This window comes from Prionailurus viverrinus, chromosome C1, assembly GCF_022837055.1.
Source record: "Prionailurus viverrinus isolate Anna chromosome C1, UM_Priviv_1.0, whole genome shotgun sequence".
In the NCBI taxonomy this organism is placed as follows: Eukaryota; Metazoa; Chordata; class Mammalia; order Carnivora; family Felidae; genus Prionailurus; species Prionailurus viverrinus.
In genome coordinates, this window is record NC_062568.1 from 82,810,499 (window position 1) to 82,832,169 (window position 21,671).

At 37.6% G+C, this 21,671-nt stretch overlaps 1 protein-coding gene across 2 annotated transcripts in view; it reads right to left on the reverse strand.

The window, feature by feature from the left end:
* ARHGAP15 (Rho GTPase activating protein 15) overlaps positions 1-21,671 on the reverse strand; it is a 639,654-nt gene that overhangs the window by 510,002 nt on the left and 107,981 nt on the right. For both annotated transcript variants that reach the window (XM_047872568.1, XM_047872569.1), the window contains 2 exons: positions 15,242-15,303; positions 3,636-3,723 (listed from right to left, as the gene is read on the reverse strand). In XM_047872568.1, coding sequence (XP_047728524.1) covers positions 3,636-3,723; positions 15,242-15,303 — 150 coding nt within the window. The remainder of the gene's footprint in view (positions 1-3,635; positions 3,724-15,241; positions 15,304-21,671) is intronic.

The window sequence follows — 21,671 nt, forward strand, 5'->3', positions numbered from 1 at the left end:
GAGGGCAGAAAGAGTCCATGTCTTCATTTGAGTGAAGGTTATGTAGGAGTTTGATTAACTTTTAAAATATGCATATATATATGTTATACATTCCACTAAAAGTGGTTTCTGTAGTATTTTCCAATGACAATAGTTAACAAATTTAAGGTAAGTTACAAGGCAGAATATATATTAAAAAAATCTATGAGAATATGAGCATCATCCTCTTCTTCATAATCCAGGAAATCCGGATGTAGGGACACCAGTGGTTTTCAAATGCTCTGGCTGACAGGAGGGCTGGCCAGTCTTGACCAAACTTTCTCTGGTCAGAGATGAAGTGAACAAAACAGAGACAGTGTATATAGACATAGAAGAAGGGTAGTTTCCCATTTTGGTAAAGACTGTATTTCATTCTGAGGTTTTGTCCTCCCTTGATTTGGGATTGGGACATTTTTTGATGCCCTTTCTACTAGAAAGTGACAGTGGTAGTTAAGCACTAGATTACTCTTTAATGTCCTTATTAAAAACAAACAAACAAAATAGAATAAGTCAGTCCTCTTTTTCCTTGAACAGGTCACTGAGGACTCAGAACCTATGAATCTCTAATTTACATACACCAGTGAAATGATTCTGTGTCTATTTCCAGGAAAAGGCTGCTTTTGATACAAATCTGAGCTGGTTATAGACTGAAAGAACCTCAGCAAGAAAGATAGTCAAACATGGACTGTGGGATCAGGCATGCTTTATGACACGCTGTATTAAATGTGAAAGTCACAGGGAAAGAGCCACTGGAGGAAGGTGAGGGCCCCAGGAAAATACATATGGTCATGCAAGAGGTAACACCTAGAGCCCTAAATGGAGGAATGGCTTCTCTTTCAGAATTATCGGTGATCAGACACACCATTTACACCGCCTAGGGATACATAGTTCCTTTTTTGGAGACTGTACATGCTGATGGTCCTTGAGTTAATGTCATTATTTTCTCTTCTATACATGTCCGTATCAGTTCAAGCACAAAATCCATACGATGTAAAAATATGGTAAAATTATATTATGTCCTGTATTATGTACTATAGAATATATATATTTTAATAGAGTATACTATATTAGACAATAATAATTAATTGATAGCTACTATTAATCTTTTCTTTTGTTAAGTAATTCCATTCCCTTTTAATTCTGTTGGCAGATATCACTATCCCCATTTTACAGATGAGGACTCTGAAGTGCAAAGAAGTCGAATGACTTTGTCAGCTCCTAAGCACCAAGACTGGAATGAAGTCCGATGTGGTTGAACTTCAAAGCCCTGCTCCTAGCTACTTTGCTGCTTTGTCTTACCACTGCATTAACATTCAAAGATCATTCCTATAAAGATTAAAATGCCATTTACTCTCTTAAACCACATTCTGCACTCACTCAGTCTGTTTCTACTGACCCCTTGGAGGAAAGGACAGACTTTTTCCCAGAAGCACAATGAACAATACCAGGACATGTGTAAGGGGGTGCAAGGAAAATTCAGAAATTTGAGCGTAAATCTCTTTCAAAATGAAACCACAGCATCTTTAATCAAGGCCTGGCAATCATCATATCGTTTCTCTGAGACTGGAATTGGTAAATGTGGGCTATCCCACTAGGCCTTTAATACTTGGTTAGAAATGTATCCAAGAAGTTGACTAGCACGACAATTCATGCAGTACAAACATGAATCTGTAATTCTCTTCCCCGTTACCACAAAACACAGTTAGTTCCTGCCCTGAATTCACTTTGAAGACGAGTGCCTGGGAGAAACCATAAGAGCATTGAAAATGGGGCCAGAAGTAATAAATAGGGGCTGCCAAAAAACGTTAACGAACGTCTTCTAAAAGTAAAATCTATTGTCAGTTTACAACTCTGAAGGTTGAACTGGAGGCATGCAATCGATTAGCGATTAGCAAGCTGACTTGAAAAGTTTTCTTTCACCTGTATAAAATTAAGTAGCTGATAATTATATTTCCTGGTACTGGTACAAGGAGATTAAAATATAAGATAAAAATAAACCAAAGCTTTAATGTGGAATCTAATCTAATCTCTCCCGTCATCCCAGAACATTCACATAAACTCCGGCTCAGGTGGAATTCTTCTCACCCAGCAGGACGAAGATCATCTTGGCAGCTCAACCTGCCAGACAAGTGACTTTCCTCCCTTCCTGACTCCCCCCTTAGAACTCATTCAAAGGGAAGACAAAGTCCCTGTGAGTGGATAGGAGGTGTTTTGTGCCTGGCCTTTAGGGGTACTTTATTTTTCTTAAAAAGATTATCTCAACCTTACTGTAGGCCCCAAATAAAAACAAAACAAAAGCCTAGAACAAATTGCTGAGACAGTTTAAATTAAAAACACAAACGACCGAGATACATTTTTAATTTATTTATAATTAGTTTACAGATTGGACCGCACCAAGACTCCAAAACCAGCAGGCCACTTGGGGATAAAGACTATTGTGATTATCAGGGACAAGCCAAATGCTACCTTTTGCTCTTCTATTTAAAAACAAACAAACATCTCCTAGCAAATGATTTTCTATTTCCTATTTAAAGAGGATTACATAGCAAACAAGACTAGTGGCTGGAAAGCAAAGAACTTTCCAGTGTTTTATTACCTGCCAAATACAAATTAGTTCATTGCGGTTGACTCCTGCCAGGCGACCCCTCTCTCTGCCACCCATCAGGCCGATGGGGTATGGCAGGTTTGTTCCTGCCCGTCGTCCTTCCTAATCGGGAGGCTGTGAGACATGCTGCTTGCCCACCGTCTCCCGTATCACATGGCAGCTCTGGTGTGTGGGCAGCAAGGTTGTGAGCTTGAATTGCCCCAGTGACTCACTCAGAATTGCTCCTACTCACTGCCACTATCGAATTGCCGTGGGCATATGGGAGGCCCTCCTCCAGGTACAATAAAGAAACCCTACAAATTTCACTTTGTAATAACTATGGGTTACAGAAATTGTATTAGCTCCATTAGATGGAGTCAGAAATATTCAGAAAGGTTAGCTGGATATAGTGAATGTCGCAGTTAGACTAAGATAAAAAATCACTTTGTTAACTTAGAGTGTTTCCTCATTGGTAACACCCTATATTAAGGTGCCATTTATAAACAGTTTACTATTATTTATTAATGTATGAAGCACTTTACAGCATGCTAGATAACAACTTAAATTCATGTATTAAAGATGCACATACATGGTTTAATAGGATTTACGTCTTATAATATTCTTTAAAACAGCTTCCCATAGTCTCATCCGTTAAGCATTTATTACTAATGCATTTTATAACATACTTTATAATACATTATTTGAGCAAGTAGCTGCATTTAGTGATCATTTCATAAATAAGAATAAAGCATTTATAAATGGCACCTTAATTTAAAGTGTTACCTTCACATTACTAGATAGCTGTTCACCATCCATCTCATTTTGTGATTATTCTCCAAATGCACCACTTAATAAAACAGACACTAAGTTCTATTTTCCCTTCATCTGATTAAAAGTTTATTGAGTCATTTCCTCCATCTGCTTTCAGTTGTTGGGAGCTTGGAGGCTCTAGTGTGATTTCTGATGAAACCAAACTTTTAATTCAATAACATTTTGGTGAAGATGATAATAGCAGAAACAGAGAGCTACCTACCATGTTAGCCAGAGCCTGCTGCTTAGATTCTTTGTAAAATTCAATTTTTCGACTAGAAAGAACGATCCAGGAAGTAGACCAGTTTTTCCTTAGGAAAATAAAAAAGGATAAAAAAGCATTATCATTTGAGGAAATCCTTCATAGATATTATATAAGCAACATTTGAAATGAGTAGAGACTATTTTTAATTAGTCTTCATAAAAGTCTTTTCTTTATTAAAATCTATAGGTGGTACGGAATTTGGGTAATAATAAGGACCTTCTGTAATTTTTAAAAATCATGGCATTTATAGTAAACATTTTTCAATTTGAATTTCCTCCCAAATTCTTTTTCAAGTACTAAAACTCCAATATTTGTGTATCCATGTCCCCCTTCACAGTCTTTGTTTCCACAGCAAGCTACAAATAGCAGGGTAAAAACAGAAATCAGAACCCCTGCCTTTATTGTTACTTCTCCTCATTGCTTCAGTATATTTCAGAATCTGAAAAAACTAACCAGCTAATGTGTCACTACCTACTTCAAAATATTCTTTTAATGTTGAATCTCACTGGAAATCAAAGAAATGCAAATAAAAAGAGTGAAATGCTTTTCCCTTCCTTGACAATCAATTTGGCAAGAATTAGAAGAAATAACACCAAGGGTTACTGAGAGTGTGGAGAAATGGATTCTCCCATACAATTCTGATGGGAGGGCACACAAGCATATTTTTCTGGAGTGAATTTGGCAATATGTTTTATTTAAGTTTATTTATTTTGTGAAAGAGAGAGCGAGAGAGTGGGGCAAGGGAAAGAGAGAGAGGGAGCCCAAGCAAGCTCCACACTGTCAGCACCAAGCCCAAGGCAGAGCTCAAACCCAAGAACTGTGAGATCATGACCTGAGCTGAAATCGAGTCGGAGGCTTAACTGACTGAGCCACCCAGGCACCCCAGCAATATGTTTGTTTTTTTTAAATCTTTTGAAATGTGTTTGTCTTTTGACTAAACAAGTCCATTCCTATGAATTTAAGTTTATACTAAAGAAGTCATCTCATAAGTGGGTAAGGCTGTGTACACAAGAATGAAGTGTGCCCCATTATTTCTTAATTCTGCACCTAAAATATATTTAAAAAGATTAGTTGCATAAATTGCATATAATAGATTCCTATAATGGAAAATGAATCCTATGCTGTGAAAGAATACTGATATGGGAAGGTTTTAACAAAGATCATAATACAATATATAGTTTATAACACCACACTGTGTATTTGCCTAAGACTGTATTCCCTCCTCTGAGCCTCTTCTGATGATTAATTCTCATTCATCAGAAGTTAAAATATTACATCCTAAAATGCATTCCATTACATCCTTGCACAGCACTTATGATAAAAAATAATTTTTGCATATTTCACCTCCATTCCCACCATTCTAAAAAAAGCCTCAAAATGATAGAAAGTATTTCATGGTTATGGAAGTATCCCCAAGTGGCCAGCACAGTGCCTTGAACAGAGGAGTCACCACCTACATATTTGCTGAACTTATGCACAGGGAGGAAAAGCTGGAAATAACAACAATTAAATCAGGTGGTAAAATCACTGCTTTTGATTTTCCTTTGTATTTCTTGGTGTTTATCAAACATTCTGCACTGAACATGTATTACTTCAGTAATTATATGTGTGCATTTGTGTCATGAAGAATGCCCTTTTTTAGATAGTAAAATATGAAGGAGGTTAATATACCTAAGTTTCTATCTGTTCTATCAATTGCTGCAGTTTGCTTTAACACTCATTTCAAAAGAACTGAATTTGCTTTATGAAAGTGGTAGAAAGTAAGTTTATAGAGAGACTTTATTCAAGTCAATAGAAACCTACACAAAAATATGTTTAAAATGACCATTCACGATCTTTGTGTAATTTATTTCCACTTGCTTCTTAGAATTTAGGGGTTTGATTGAAAGGACAGCTTTGAATTCAGTAAGGTTAATATTTACACCAAGGTTAGATTGCTCTTACATGCCTGAACTTTCTTAACCATACACCATTGTGTTAAAAAAAAAAGAAAAAAGAAAAAAATGATAAACAGAAACAAAACAAACAATATGTATTTTCTAACATGAAAATATGAACATTTATGTTCTTGGACCCACTTGTCTTCAAATGGGTCTACCATTTCAACCAAACAATGAAAAAGGTGGGGAAACACACACACACACACACACACACACACACACACACACACACACACATACACACACACACACAGAAAGCCACAAAGACTTTTCCCCTCTTTTCCCCTAAAAACCCACTTCTCCTTTTGGGTTCCAGTAGCAGCAAAATGGAGTGGGGCAGCCATAGCCTTGTCTCTATGCAGGTCATAATATTAGATGACCCCATAAAGAGAAAAGAAAAACATTGGAAGGACTGCTGGCCTACACCGGGCATCTTTTATCTCTACCCCTTATTTTGACAGTATGTGATCAGGGAATATGGAACACCCTCAGACTGATGGAACCCATATTTAACCTGCCTGTTATATTTCCCACTATATTTTTCATCTCATGGCAGGGAGATACTATACCTTATTTGTTTCCAGTCTATAGCAAGCCCTGGATAAATGGTTCTGATTTGAATCTGTTTCAGATGTTGATCGTTTACAGAACGTGTTGGCATTACTCTTCCCTTCCTTAAACTCAGAACTGGAACTGGTTAGAAATGAAGTTGCATGAAATTCAATTATCTCACGGTTCTCTGTTAGAACTTTGAACTGTTATGAAATGTTCCCTGGTCGGTGAATCTGATGAACAGGTCTGGAAGGGTAAGAACGGCAGGTCTTGGAACCTTGGTGCTATGAATTGCCCTGACACTTTCGTTTTGAATTTATAAATTACAATGTGTCTATGGTATTAGAAGAAAAGTGAAGATTGTTTCAATTTGCTTAATTTTATTTCAAAAGGAAGAAGAAATGCTGTTGTCAACCTTTTAGATGCCCCCATATCATTTCAGTTTTTTTCCAGTATCTCTTTAAAATAAAAATTAAAATAAATTATTTTGAGTACCTACTAAAGTTTGATTGCCTAGTAGAGGTTGAGTTTCACAAAAAAGATAATGAAGATACTAATATGTCCATTTATTAATATAGACAATGAGGTTCAGAGAGTTTAGGTAACTCACTTAAGGCCACTTAGATTTAGAGTCAAACCCAGTTTCTCTGATTTGAAGCCTGTAATCTATTCACTAATTTATGCTGTCTTTTTTTTAAGGATTAAGCATTACTAACTTGGTTAAGAAGATTGTCAATGTGAGATTTCACCACGGTTTTGTTTGAAATGCTCACATTGTGACACCTAGTGTGCATAGCCTGTGACAAAATAGGAGCCATGTAGGCTCCCTCATGAACTACTTTACCTGACCCTAATTGGAAGGACAAAGCACAGACCTGCCACTTCCAAACTCTCTCCTTCCCTTAGAAGTTGCATTGGTTTAAAGGATGGACCATTCAACTCCTCAAAAGAAGCTGGAAGCAGGGCACCTAACAGTGGCATCTGTGTCTTTTCTGCTGGGGAATTACTCTGGTCTGTGATGAGCAGACTCATCTGCACTCTGTGAAGACCAAAAAACAGGAAGTGAGTCAAAGCCTCCAGTCTAGGAGTGGCTGACAATTCACATAAGGGGCACACCTTTTAACCTCTGACTTAAGTTGGAACCTGACTCTATGAATGAGGTACTCTGGGGACTTGACCATTTTCCTTACAATATCTGGTCCATACCCCATCTGGTAGCTTTGCCCTCTGCTGCCCGTAACTCTCAGGATATCAGCTGAAGAGCTTTCTCACCTCATGACTGTAACACAGGAGCCACTTGGACGGCATTGTCAGCTCTGGAGAGAGTCGTGAAAAGAGTCGAGTGGCAAACTTTTGCCCTGGCTTGAACTTTTAATGCTTTCTCTATGCAATCGAATGCTTATAGGTTCTATTGTTCAGTGTATTGACAGACAACTCAGGAAGCGAGTTACTCCTGCAAACTTTGAGGGCTTAGCCAGAACAGGTGAGTCTTGCAGTGTCTGATGAGACTTTTAAAATAGACGCTTTAAGGATGAAACAGTTTTCAAAGTGGAGAGAAAGTCCTTCTACTCCCCCATCTCCTCCAGAGAGACAAGACGTCATCCCTAACCTCTTACAGCTTTTCCACTTCTGTGCACATTATCCGACATTTGGTAGGTGTTTATTAAAGGTTTTTGAGCAAAAGAATATATATGGACTCTCAAATTTCAGGAAGGTCACACATCTAGATTTTTCCTGCTCAGTGTGTGCTGTTATTCACTAACAAGGTCTACAAAAGCACCAGCCTCCTGTATTTCTCTTCTCTGTTCCTTAGTTTCCTAGTGTTTTGATATGTCTTTCCTAGCATTAAAGAAACAACAATAACAACTATTTAAAGATTCTGGTTTACTACTATATTTTTTTCTAATTTGTAATTCTACTGGAAATACTTGAATTTTCCCTAGAGGTCTTTCTGACTTGCAGAGGTGTGTCGATAAGATGAGCTATTATTATGCATGCATTGTCCCCGCTCTGTGCTAGGTATCACACCTTGTATTTTGTTGTATGTGTTGAGTAATTAAATCACAAGGTCAGTCACTAGTATCTATTGAACATCCACCACACAACTGTCACAATTCCAAGAACTGAATATATAAAGGCCACAGGGGTGCCTGTGTTGGCTCTGTCGATTGAACGTCTGACTTGATTGCGGCTCAGATCATGATCTCATAGCTCGTGGGTTTAAGCCCCACATCGGGCTCTGCACTGACAGCTGTGAGCTGTTATGAAATGTTCTCTCTCCCTCTCTCTCTGCCCCTCCCCTGCTTGTGCACTCTCTCTCTCTCTCTCTCTCTCTCTCTCTCTCTCTCTCTTTCTCTCTCTTTCAAAATAAATAAATAAACTTTGAACACATAAAGGCAAATAAGAGACACCTCAAGGGGAGGTCTCAGGGGGAGACAGGCAATAAACATGGAAACAAAGCCTCCACATGGCACTGGGAGGTGGGTGATACCCCCATATTACAGATGAGGACACTGAAGATTAGTGAGTCTGCATCCCACCCAAAGGTATAGAAGTCATAAATATGGGATTCGAGCCAAGTGTCTCAGACCTTGAAGGCCCCATTCACTGTGCTGTCTAGTGGTCTCTAGAGCAGGTGTCATGCAGCTCTCCATTAGTCATTCTGAGCATGTCTGTGGAGAGCCTCATAATGGGCTCTGAGAAAGGAAGGAAAAGAACTTTTGTCAAACAAGTACTTAAATGTATTTCTCTATGGAGTGAGGCCACTTCTTAGCCTGACCTGGGATGTTGCGGGTCCTTTATTCCCTACCTTCCCATGATGGCTAGCAGGTAAATTTATCCATTGTTGGGAGCCAATTGGTGCCTCATGATTTCACCATCTTAACTGGAAGGGCATTCTTTTCTATTTCTCCACACAGAGGTACAAAACAAAAAACAAAAAAACAAAAACCCAACCTATTAGATATGGACTTCAGGTTAAGGAAGACACAGAGCTCAGGAAATACTCAACCTCAGTAAGTCAAAGGTCCTAGGAATAGGTGGACAGTCTCCCCACAAATGTATGGAGAACAATCAGGGGAGGGACTGATATGGATACTAGTGATTCAGTGCAGGAGACAGATTGTGACTCAAGAAATGCAAGTATTTATGTTTATTTTCTTTTGGCAAAAGCACAGATCATGCCAAAGGTGGGGAGAGGTGCTTACCACAATTAAAAGGAGGAAGAACTAAATTTGAATGACAATTATTTACATGTCTGTAATTGGTACGACATTTTATACAAGTGAGACACTTTACAAAATTTTCCTAGAACAAATCCTCAGTTGTGAAAGGACGTGAGGCAGAGGCAGGGCAGAGCTGGCGGTGAAATCCCCCAAAACCCAAAAACAGCACAGGCATCAGCGCGGGGGGGAAAACTCTTTGCATTCTACAAAATAGACACCGGGTGGCAGCACATAATAACAGCAACTTTGTAACTGCTTATCTGAAGAAGGCTGGATACTGCTTAAAATATTTATTACCATTGTAAGACTTTGTTAGCCTGAGCTCAGGTTTAACACATTCATTTGTTTTATATCTTACACTCACTTCTCCTATGCCTCCTTTAGGTAATGACAGATGGCCAACCAAAAGTCAGAGGAAAATATGCATGAGATAGCTTCATAAATTTCAGACTCTCTTTGGGCCATATGCCTTTTTATCTGACTTGGTCCCACTGGATTTGACATGATTCCCCACAGTGGCAGGAATGAAAGTGATTTATGCCAGTATCCCTGACCGTCCATAAAATCCTTTGGTCACTGTTAAATGTTCTTACTCATTCTCAAACTGGTAGGTTAGGAAATTATTTCTTCTCTCTCATAGTCTAAGTTCTTGTACATCGCCACTGCTAAAAGTGGGCCAAAGAAACACAGACGTATAAACACACACATCTTTGTCAGTATTACAAGAAATGTGAAATCTTGATATATTCAAAGAGTTATCAGATGTTAGAAATTACAGCATAGAGTGGAAATTTTAAAACTAAAGCAAACTTTTACAAATTAACTTCTGTATTCTCTACTATCCAAATCTTCCCTCCAGTCCTCACTACTGAACTTGAAAAGAGAAAAAGACAATTCAGCCTGGAAGAATTTATGGGGATCCTGAGCAGAAAGTGGTAAAGAACAAATAAGTTCACATTAGCAGGGTACTTTAGCATCATGTTCTAAAGTCTCTTCTGAGAAACAATTGTTCAAGAAAAAAAAAAAAGGGAGGGAACAAAACAAAAACAAAGGTCTCAAAAGCAGAACAGGGACCAGCTACATGCGATAAGATGTACAGAGCACAAGTGAGATGCTGCTGACAGTGCAGGCATGAAGGGACAGTGACAGGTGGAGATGGAGAGGTAGTGTCCATGCTGTCAGGTGCCTTCTGTACATGGAAGTATTGAAAGGAGCTTTTCACTAGGGTTTCCCAGAGCTGCAGAGAGGCCTGGGATACTTCCTTTCAGAGATGGAAGTCCCAAAATGAAGAAATTCTTAAACATCACCAGAAAAACAAACCGCATTTTCAGTGTAAACAATTAAAAAAATGAAAGCTGAATGCTACATGTATTCAACTTTCAATCTTGCCTGTGTATCACATGGTAATTTATGGCACCCCATTTCAGGATAAGCTAAATTTACGGCCCTTTATGAATGTCAGATATAGTCAATGAGTTCTCCTTTCTGTTACCCACTTTTATTCATAGTCAGAGAGTGGTTAAACTCTTCCTAGAGAAAAAGAGAAAATATATGAAAGAGGGAACCTAAACAAAAAGGAAAAGGAGGGGAAAGAGGGAAAATAAAAATACAATGCATGATGTAGATGACTTATCATGGATTTGTGAGTAGAAAACTTTATAGAGAGTAATAAAATAATGTTTGCTAAGTGATAATTGAAGCCCTTCGCACTGTTGATGGTATGAAGTAAACGGACAGTTCTTATTCCCTGGCTCCAAATAGTTTCGAGCAAGAGAGAAAACACTAACCTACTTCAGAGGACAGGGCTAAAATCTGATACTTACTATACATACAATAAGATTTGGGAGGAAGGAGAGGCTAATACCAGCGACCAATTTTCTCCATTTGTACAAGTGAAAGTAAAATAGTAACACAGCCTATCTCACAGTATTATTTCAGTATTACTGGTGGAGCATTTATCCAAGTACTGGACAGAGTATGTGTTTAGCAATACTGCTTATTAATTAATTAAACTGTATAACAAAATATAAAGCATTTTAATAAGTGGGAAAACATCAATAAAAAAAGACATTTATATTAGAAATACAAACTATAGCAACTATGGTATACTATTTAATAGTTACTAAATTTTCAATGGGATGAAAACTACACAATTTTCAAAGTTATGATTAAGCTGACCATTTTGTTGCCAATTAAACATATCAACACTTTGAGCAAACAATATGACAATATGTAACATTAAAAAAAAAAAAGTCATGTGATTTAATCAAGTATTCCAGGGTTAGCATTTCTCCTAAAAAATAAAAGAAACATTGACAAACAATAGGAGTTTTACTCCAATTACAGCTATTTTAGTATAAGACTGGAATCAACTTAAAATTCAAATAAAGAAAGGTGTAGGAATGGTTTGGTATATTATAGTGCCATCAACCTGGTATATGTTATTAAACATGGTGACCATATCTACAGAATTCAACTGGTAAAACATGTATAATAAAACACTAAAACAAACCCCACAAACAATCAAGAGTAAAATTATGGAACAATATGGATCAAAGTTAAAGATTTTTGGTCATTGAGGACTTTGATCAGCACAGTAAATAGACCGTGAGAGACTTGGAGGAGATATCTGCAAAGTCTAAAGTTGACAAGGTATTACTACCTGGAGCATATTAGGAGTTCTTTCAAAAACGAGGTAAGTAGGTCAATAGAAAATCATCAAAGTTGAAACATAGGCAATTCTCAGAAGGCAGAACCTGACTAACTCAAAATAGATGAAGTGATGCTCAACTAAAATGCCAATGAGAGGAATAAAAATAAATGTAGTAACATTCTATTGCCATCAACTTGCAAAACTGAGTTATATAATGCTGTGTGATGGGATGATGGCAGGGCAGGTTCCCTTCTGCTTTGAAGAAGGAGTGTGAACTTGTGCACTCATTCAGGGAGGAGTCTGGCAGTAGCATTCAATGGATTTATAGATGCGTGTATCTTACCACCAAGCAATCCTTCACTCCTGGGTACAGGCCCCAGAGAGAATGGCTAACAGGTTCGTAAGGGGACATATATGTGTGGTTTATTGCAATGTTGTTTGAGATGGAAGGAGTTAGGGACAATTTAGGTGTCCACTCCTGGGAGGTTAAGTTAAATTTGGTGTATTTACACAATGACAAAATGGGCAGCAGTTGGAAGAAATGAACTCATTTTAAATATATAGATATAGATTCCTGTCCAGACACTAACACTGAAGAGATGTAATAAGAAACAGAACGAAGTTTAAAATACAAAAGGGCTTATGAAACTTAGAGCACATTCACATACACACAACTACACACTATTTGCTAGAATGCCACACATATAACCACATAAATATATAGAGAGTGGATTTGATGAACATACATTCTACAGGGGATTGAAGTGAGGATTGGAGGCTGAAAATAAAATAAAACCAGTTAGGGGTCTTGCCCAGAATGATGATAATAAAAGGCCACACACTGAAGAGTAAAATCAACTCAGTTTGGTGCACCTGATGCTAAAAAAAAAAGAAACTGAAATGTATATAACTTTAAATGAAAAAAGCTGAAAGAATGCATAATTGTATGCAAACTGGTTGAAACAATAAAACAGAGCACAAGCTAATGTTTATATGAATTTAAACTAGAACACAAAAATGATTTGCAAACTGATTAAAGTAACAACAAATGAAACAAATATAAAATAATATGTACAGTGATTGAAACTGACTAAAAAAATGTATTCACGGGAATTGGTTAGGGAAAGGGCCTTATTCTGCCCCTCTGCATTTTCTTGACACCATCTTATAAGAAAAAAATTTTATCAGGACAGTTTATGGGCAAAAACACTATGAAACCATTCTGGTGGGACATCATCTTTATTTTCTGGAATTCCTTTCATTGGTATCTCCTCCTTTTCCAAGCGTGAGAGCTTGAGGGAAAGCTCTCACCTCCTCTCCCCTACCAAGCCCCAGGGAAAGCTAAAGTGATAACTTTGACGAGGCCTTGGGTCCTTTTCTGTCCTTCCTTTGGGCTTTGTGCGCACATAACTGGTAAGGTAAGAAAGGGTCTTGATTATTCACCTTGGAAAGAGCCATTGCTGCCCTCAGCACCACTCCCATGAGCTGGTGTCACCGGGAGTGAGGTCCAAGGAAAAGGAGGATACAAGGATTAATCAGTCAAAGCCAAAAACTCCTCCTGTCACCCTTTGACAATACAACTCCCTAAGCCAGATTATCCACTGAGGTGGGGACAAGTCCAGTGTCTTAAAGCAGCCTTGAGCCTTGCATTTGACTCTGTCTCCTATTCATGTTTCTCCTGGACTCTTCAAGGGGATGTGGCTGCAGGGTTACTGCAGAGAAACAGTGTAAATGAGGGTTCAAGGCTCTCTTTACTGTCTGAGAATAAAACACAATATAAGAAAAAAAAAAGGGGCGCCTGGGTGGCGCAGTCGGTTAAGCGTCCGACTTCAGCCAGGTCACGATCTCGCGGTCCGTGAGTTCGAGCCCCGCGTCAGGCTCTGGGCTGATGGCTCAGAGCCTGGAGCCTGTTTCCCATTCTGTGTCTCCCTCTCTCTCTGCCCCTCCCCCGTTCATGCTCTGTCTCTCTCTGTCCCAAAAATAAATAAATGTTGAAAAAAAAAAAAATTAAAAAAAAAAAAAAAAAAAGAGCCTGTTCTTTAAAATTGAAATAGCTATTTTAAGCAGTAGTAGAATTACAGATGATTATTTTCTCCAGTTTTACTCCTTTTAAATAAACATATACATACTCCATTACAGGCACCAAAAAAAGCATACTTCATGGTCTAATGTTGGCCAGAATGCCGTCCTAGTAATGAATTGCATGATACAATTAACAAATGTCCCATTGTGTAGCTAATTAGTACATTCATCCTTTATGGTTTAATAATATAGTCATAAGTAAATGCTTTGTCTCCCAATTTGAGCACCTTCTACATATCTTTGTAGCTTGCATATCACCTAGCACAAAGCTAAGTATGTAATAACACCTATATGAGAAATAGGAAAAATTCTAAAATGGAAATGATTATTTCTAAGTATCCCACACACAGAGAATGTCTAGCATCTTTTCTACCTATCAACCTTATTTTTTCCTTCAAGGCTTTTGTTGTTGTTGCATGGGAAATTCTTATTTCCTTTTTCTAATTTCTCTCACCTTACTCTGTGTTCATTTCACCTCCAAATGTAGCAACATTCAACTTTTTATTTGGCAGGTGATTTTATGTTCCTTTTTATCTTTCTCAAATGAATTTTATCTGAGTAGTAAATGTACTTCAAATCCTCCATTCTTCAAAAATTATGCTCCCGACATATTGTAGGGAGATTTTTGTATACTGCAAAAAGAGTACACTCATCCCTTCATCTGTTAAACCCAAAATCAAGACTCATTATCTTATTTATTTGCATTTTTTTTTAAGATTCAAGATCCAGGGGTGCCTGGGTGGCTCAGTCGGTTAAGTGTCCAACTCTTGATTTTGAGCTTTTGATTCATGAGATCAAGCCCCGCATCTCTCTCTCCCTGCCCCTGCCCTGCTCTGAAAATAAAGAAATAAACTTAAAAGAAAAAAAAATTTTTCAAGTTCCAGAAGGACAAGAGCACTTCATTTAATATTATGTGCAATGATATTGAAGGTAGTGCTTTATTAGAAAACTGTAATTACATTAAAATAATAGTGTTGATCATAGTGATAACAGAGGGGAATATCCTGGTATTATACCATAGGGCCTTCCTTTCTAAACAACAGCAGTGACACAAGTTGAGGAGATGGGGAACTATCACAGTTATGTAAAAGTGAATTAAGTAACCTTTATTACCTTAGTTTCTTTCCTCCATCTGCAATTTTAGCTTTTTGAAGATAACCTTCTTTTTCAACCATCTGCAAAAAGAAAGCATATATTAAAACTGTGTCAAACTCCTATGCATTATTATTTTGAGTGAACCTATGCTCTCCAACAGTCATTGCAGTGATGGAAGTTTCCAGTCATAGAACTTCATTAATAATGCATATATAGCTTATGGGAAGTGCCTGCAAGATCAGTCATTACAAGCCGTTAAATATCCAAAAGAAAGATTACAAAGAATAATGTGAATGATTTATTAGATGGCAATACACCTTTACTCACTTTTCTTTCAGGGCATTGAAGTCCCTTGCTACAAAGTTGATTAAAAATGGTAAAACAAAAACAAATTTAATGCTTTTCTTAATTTAATGATCATCCTTAGAAAAGGTCCTTTCCACACCTAATCCTCACTACCTCATGTATCTGCTGAGGCCAGGAAGTGAAAAGAATTCAGTGGAACCAAGTAACAGAGCCAGCTGAACTATGAAAGGGTATTTAAAACAGTGATATTTCATGCATTTCCTTTGGTCACTAAGACACACTATAGTAGCACTATTTCATTATCTTCTTCCATAATGTGGGTTTGCTTCCTTTCCCGTTTGTACTTATTGGCTTTCATCGTTAATACAGCTGCAAGTTTCTTAAAGGAGTTTCAACAATTTGTTATAACTTCATAGAGGTTTTTGTGGAGTTCTAGGGTAAATAAATGTACGATGCTAATTGCGATGTGTTAACTCCCAGCAAAGTCTATAGTAGGCATTTTAATTTCTGAGCACCTCATTGCCTTGTTCCTCTGTCAGTCCCACACACCCTTATCTCAAGTCCTTATCCTGTGTTCCATCTTTTCACACTAGATGAATTGACAACAACCTTCTCCCCCACACTATGTGCTAGAAGCTTCTAGAAGACACCTGCCTAACATCAAAGGACCACATTCCCTCAGTTCCACCCTTTCCCCCTGACTGTAGTACTCCACCCCACCATGTCTCCATCTCATAAACTCCTAAATGCATTAAATCTACTTTAAAATTCAATTTATCTGTGTATTGTTATAGGATCCTTCCAAGATTCCTCTGTAATCTCTTTTAGGTGTCCCTGCCCTGAATCCCCATTTTCATTCTGCCATTATCACTATAACAGCACTTATTGGGTCATAGTGTAGTTGCCCATTTACAGAGGTCCCCCCGAGCTGCCGGGGATATACACCAAGACTCCCAGTAGATGCCTGAAATCATGGATCACACCGAACTGTATATATACTATGTTCTTTCCTATACATCCATATCTGAGATAAGGTTGAACTTATAAATTAGGCATAACAAAATTAACAACAGCTAATAATAAAATAAAATAATTATTATACTAATATACCATAATAAAAGTTATACGAACGTAGTCTATCTCTCAAAACATCCTATTGAACTGTACTCATCCTTCTTGTGATGAGGTGAGATGACAAAATGCCTACATGATGAGATGAAATGAGATGAATGATGTGGGCACTGTGACATAGCGTTGGGCTACTATTGACCTTCTAATGGTATGTAAGTCTGAAGGAGGATAACCTACTTCTGGATTCTATGGACCATGCGTAACTGGAACCGTGGAAAATGAAACTGTGAACTATGGGGACTACTGTATGTGGTGGTACCTGCACCTGTGCTGTGACTCTGCCTTTCACTCCTGGATTCCCAGCACCTACAGTACTTGCTGACACCAATAATCACAATTATAAATATTGTTTAAACAAATTAGTGGATGCATGAGTGACTATTCTAATGTTTTTTTAATCTTTATAGAATAGTGCAAAAGCCAAAACATCCATCTGCATATGTCAGGTGAAAGGAAGGGATGCTTGGGGATAAATGAATTGTCCCAAACCACTAAAATTTCACCAGTTCGTGAATTGGTATTTACAAGACTCACTCTGATGTAGGTGAGATCTTTTCTTCTAATTGTTCATTATGATATTCCTAATACATAACACAGTACTTGCCTTTAAAAATATATTTGATGAATGCACTTTAATAACAATGATGAAGATACTAATAATGATTCATAGCAAAGTTTTTTCCACATATCTACATTTCCAGAAAATTTCTTCTACTTCAGCATGTTCTCTACAGTCTAAAAGAGTCTGTGGAGGTCTCTTGGATAATTTTCAGAATCGTGATGCTCAGTGGTGTCTTTTTTGTACTTGGATGCAACTATTTGTTTGTTTTTCCCACCTTTTATTCCACGTATACTGTCCCTTTTTTTGTGGTGCCAGAAAATTTTGTTTGTCTACCCCCTAAAGCCCATGTAATAAGTTCAGTGTTTAACTCTGGGAATTACTGATTTTTACAAGTGTTTGGAAGCAGGACGTTTTCAGTAGCAATTAGCATCACTGAGACAGTCCCTTTCTTTAGTAATGTATATTGAGAAATTTTGTTGTGTAAGCACAAAATTTACTGTTTTATTAAAGCTTTCTTCTGATGAAAATAAAGTAGTTACAAAAGTCTGAATTTATCTGTCAAAAGCTACAAAACCTCTCAAACCATCATAAAAATTGATGCATGCATTCTCAACTAAGAATATTGCCTTTTCCCTGCCAAAAAATTTACCAAAAGACCAGTGGGTGGAGGTTTAGTGCCCAGAATGTATTGTTGATGATCATTTCTTTAAAAAGGGAAGGGAAACTCAAAATGAAAAAAAAAACTAATAACTCTTTCAGAAAGAAGCAAACACAAGCCAGCTTGAGACACAGACTTTAAAATTCTCTCTCCCTGAACACATAAGAAATGTTTCTCCAGACACTGCTGGACTTTTTCAGAATACTGAGATTAAGACCAGGGACTGGATTTCTCATGTCAGGGCTCTATCAGTGTAACATCATTGCCATGAAACAGGCTGAGCCAGTTCCCATGATCTTGAGTCAAGGCAATAGAGTTTCCAGGCATGACCACACAGAGGCCCAGGAAGAAGGAAAGAAGAGGGGTGATGAGCAAGTTAGTTTTCTTCTCCTATATCATCTCCCAAAGTCCAGGCTGCCTTTCAGGTCATTAGAGGTAGCTAATAATCATCCTACTACATACTCTTACTACACTTACTACTGCCATATGTATGTTTACATATCTACATGTATTTACACATGGTTATATACATGTACAATCATCATGCACACATTCCCATTTCTGGGATCAGGTGTCCATTCTTCTCAATTACCGCTTCGATACTTCATGTACACTCATTTATCCTTTCAATATATTTTCAATTAGTAACATCCTCTTCCCCTTTAATATCATCTGCTCTGCTAACAATGGGACTGCAAAGATGAATAGGACACTCTTAATCTTATCAAAGCTTATATGCTTGTGAGCTCACATTCAAAAACACTCGTGTTCCTCTCTTGCAGAATGGATACCACACCCCATCTAGTCATCTCAGCAACTCAAGCCAGCTTCTGCCCTGGAACAGAACATTCCAACCAGTCTTCCTACACTGAAAACACTGTATTATTGTAAGTCCAATGCTGCAAGCAACACTTCACTCTTCATTATTTCTTGTCATGATACTTTGAAATACCCCACCGTATTTCAGGCATTAGCAATCAGTTATTCCGGAAGGATCATAGGAGCTGAAAGAAGTATTAGGACAAGCAGAAGATTGCTATGTATTTTGTCTGTGGATGTACATATAGTATCATATTCATTATTTTAAGTATTTATTCCTACTCTGTGTTAATCCCATGGATTGAAGGGATGTTAATCTTTCAATTACAGTTGAGTATGCTGGTCATCTTAGGCTCGGATGATCTTATCTCTAGTAATTTACAAAATTCTGTGAAGTTTTATATCTAAGTTTAGGATATTATGTGGCAAGTTCCAGGCCAACCTGAAATTCCCTTGAAGTAAAAGTACTCCCTAAACTCTGTATACTTAAGAAATGTCAACCAATCTTTAGATGCTGAATCTGACTTCTTAAGCAATTTGTCCAATGTCCCTTCGACACCCTATTTTTTAATGTTAAATGGCAGGGAAGATCAGCAATTTGTCTGGATTGGATGCCGGCCAGTCTGCTAGCATTGAAGAAGTACTCAGCAGACACAACTGTGCTGAGATACAGATGAGAAGAATGAATGGCTGTGGGATACCCAGATAGCACCTGTTTATCAACCTAAGTTGGAGGCTATAGACAAGGCAGGAGAGCAGAAGACAACCTTTGATTAATGGTAACAATCGTGGAAGAAAGACCAGCCTGTAACCATAAGTACAGACCTCGCAATTTATTATGTGAAGACTTCATGTTGTTCTCAGATAAAAGAAGTAGACTTGAAAAGAATAGGTTTTCATCTACAACAGTCCACCACAAGAATTCTGTGAAAATGCATCTTTATGAATAGAAATGAACTGAATCTAAAGACTTTCTCCAGATTTTGATGAGAAAGGATTGTGACTTTTAACACCAGAATCACACAGCCCTTATGCCTTACAATAATTTGCTCTGTTGATGTTTTTAAGTTATTGTTCTTTTACTCTTTGTTATGATTCTGTGTTCACTGGCAACCTCTGACTCCTAATTCAGCTTCTGAGATCCTCTGAGGTACAACATTGGTGACTTAAACAGTCAATATTAGTGTGTCTCCCATTATAAATTTACAAATCAGAGTTATTGTTTATACATGAGCTTCTTACAAATTTGGTTACTGTGAGCTAGTCCCAAGACATCATGATCATTGATAAATAAAGTTTTTCTAGATCCACAAAGCTGAGGCGGGCCCCCTGCTCTGAACTGGACTGAGCCTTCTAAAGTAGTGCCACCCTGTGGAACTTTCTGTATGACTGACCGATCTTCCTCTATGATAACTCAGCATATCTCTTTATAACCACAACCCTGGGCCACCATAGCTTTCAAACAGATTTAAGTATTTTCCTATTTAGTAGTAAGGAAACTGCTATATTTTTCCCTGAACTTTTTAGAGATCACAGTACATTGCTGATAATTTTGTTTGTTTAGATGATTTGTATTAAAAAGCACACATCCGGTTATATCATTTTACCCCCCAATACTGCTTCTCTTTCTTTATGAAATCTCTTCTTTACTTGTCCACTACCCACATAAATATACTTCATTGTTCTTTCCATTGGTTTTATTTTTTAACTAATTTTTTTTTATTTTTAAAGTAAAAATTGTATTTACTTAAGGTGTACAACATGATGATATGTATAGCAAAATGATTATTACTATAGTCAAGCTAATTAACATACCCATCTCCTCACATAGTTACCTTCTTTAAACTTTTTTGTGGTGAGAGCACCTGAGATCTACTCTGTTAGCAAATTTCCACTATATACTACAATATTATTAACTATAATCACCATGCTATATATACATATCCTATATATCTCCATTGGCTTCCCTTCTTATGACATGGTCTTCAGGTCACATCTTGTGACCATTTTCTTCTATGGGACTCATTGCTTACATTTTTCTTCTCAGTCTCCAATTGTTTCTATACTGGCTCTGGATTTATTGCAATATCAGATCAGCTGACCATGTTTATGGACTTGCAGGTGACACAATCCATTAAGGATGGAAACGAGGGATGCCTGGGCAGCTCAATGGTTAAGTGTCCAACTCTTGAATTTTGGCTAAGGTCATGATCCCAGGGTGGTGGGATAGAACCCCATGTTGGGCTCCGCACTGACCGTGGACCCTTCTTAAGATTCTTTCTCTCTCCCTCTCTCTCTCTTTCTGCCCCTCTCCTCCACTCTTATGCTTTCTCTCAAAAAAAAAAAAGAAAAGAAAAATTTTTTAAAAAGAATGGAAACAAAAGCAGAGAAAAAAAATCACCTTAAAAATCCAGCTTATCTTTATATCATATAAAGCACTAATTAAAAAAAATGCTTAATTTTAGAAGTACTTTACATATAGATCAAGAAAGAAATATGGTGTTTTGGCCTCATGTAAATACATAATTGACTGTGTGCATACTTGTAAAGAGTGGTAAACCAAAGTTCAAGTTGGACACAGTGATGACATGAAAAGGGGAACAGAAGAAAAGCAAAGAAAAATTATTCCCTGTCATACACAAGAGGTGTCTGCAAAGAGCAAGTAAGCACTCTCAGAGAGGCTGTCTTGATTTCAGGCCTCCGAGTTAGGCGTGGTTGCTCATTGCACTTATTTACACCCATTAGTATACATATTGCGCAATGCTTTCATGGACATCCTGCCCATCTCACTTTCTCGGGGTTAGGCTTTGGGGTTCTGCTGAATGTCTTGAACTGGTTTTTAAATGCTGGGTTTGGCAAAGCACATATTCTGTTTTGCCAAATGCTTTTCCCCATCATTTTAAACCCCTGTGTATTTCAAGGGAAATTTTACCCACATGTCTCTGATTTATTTACCCCTAACTCATCAAAAT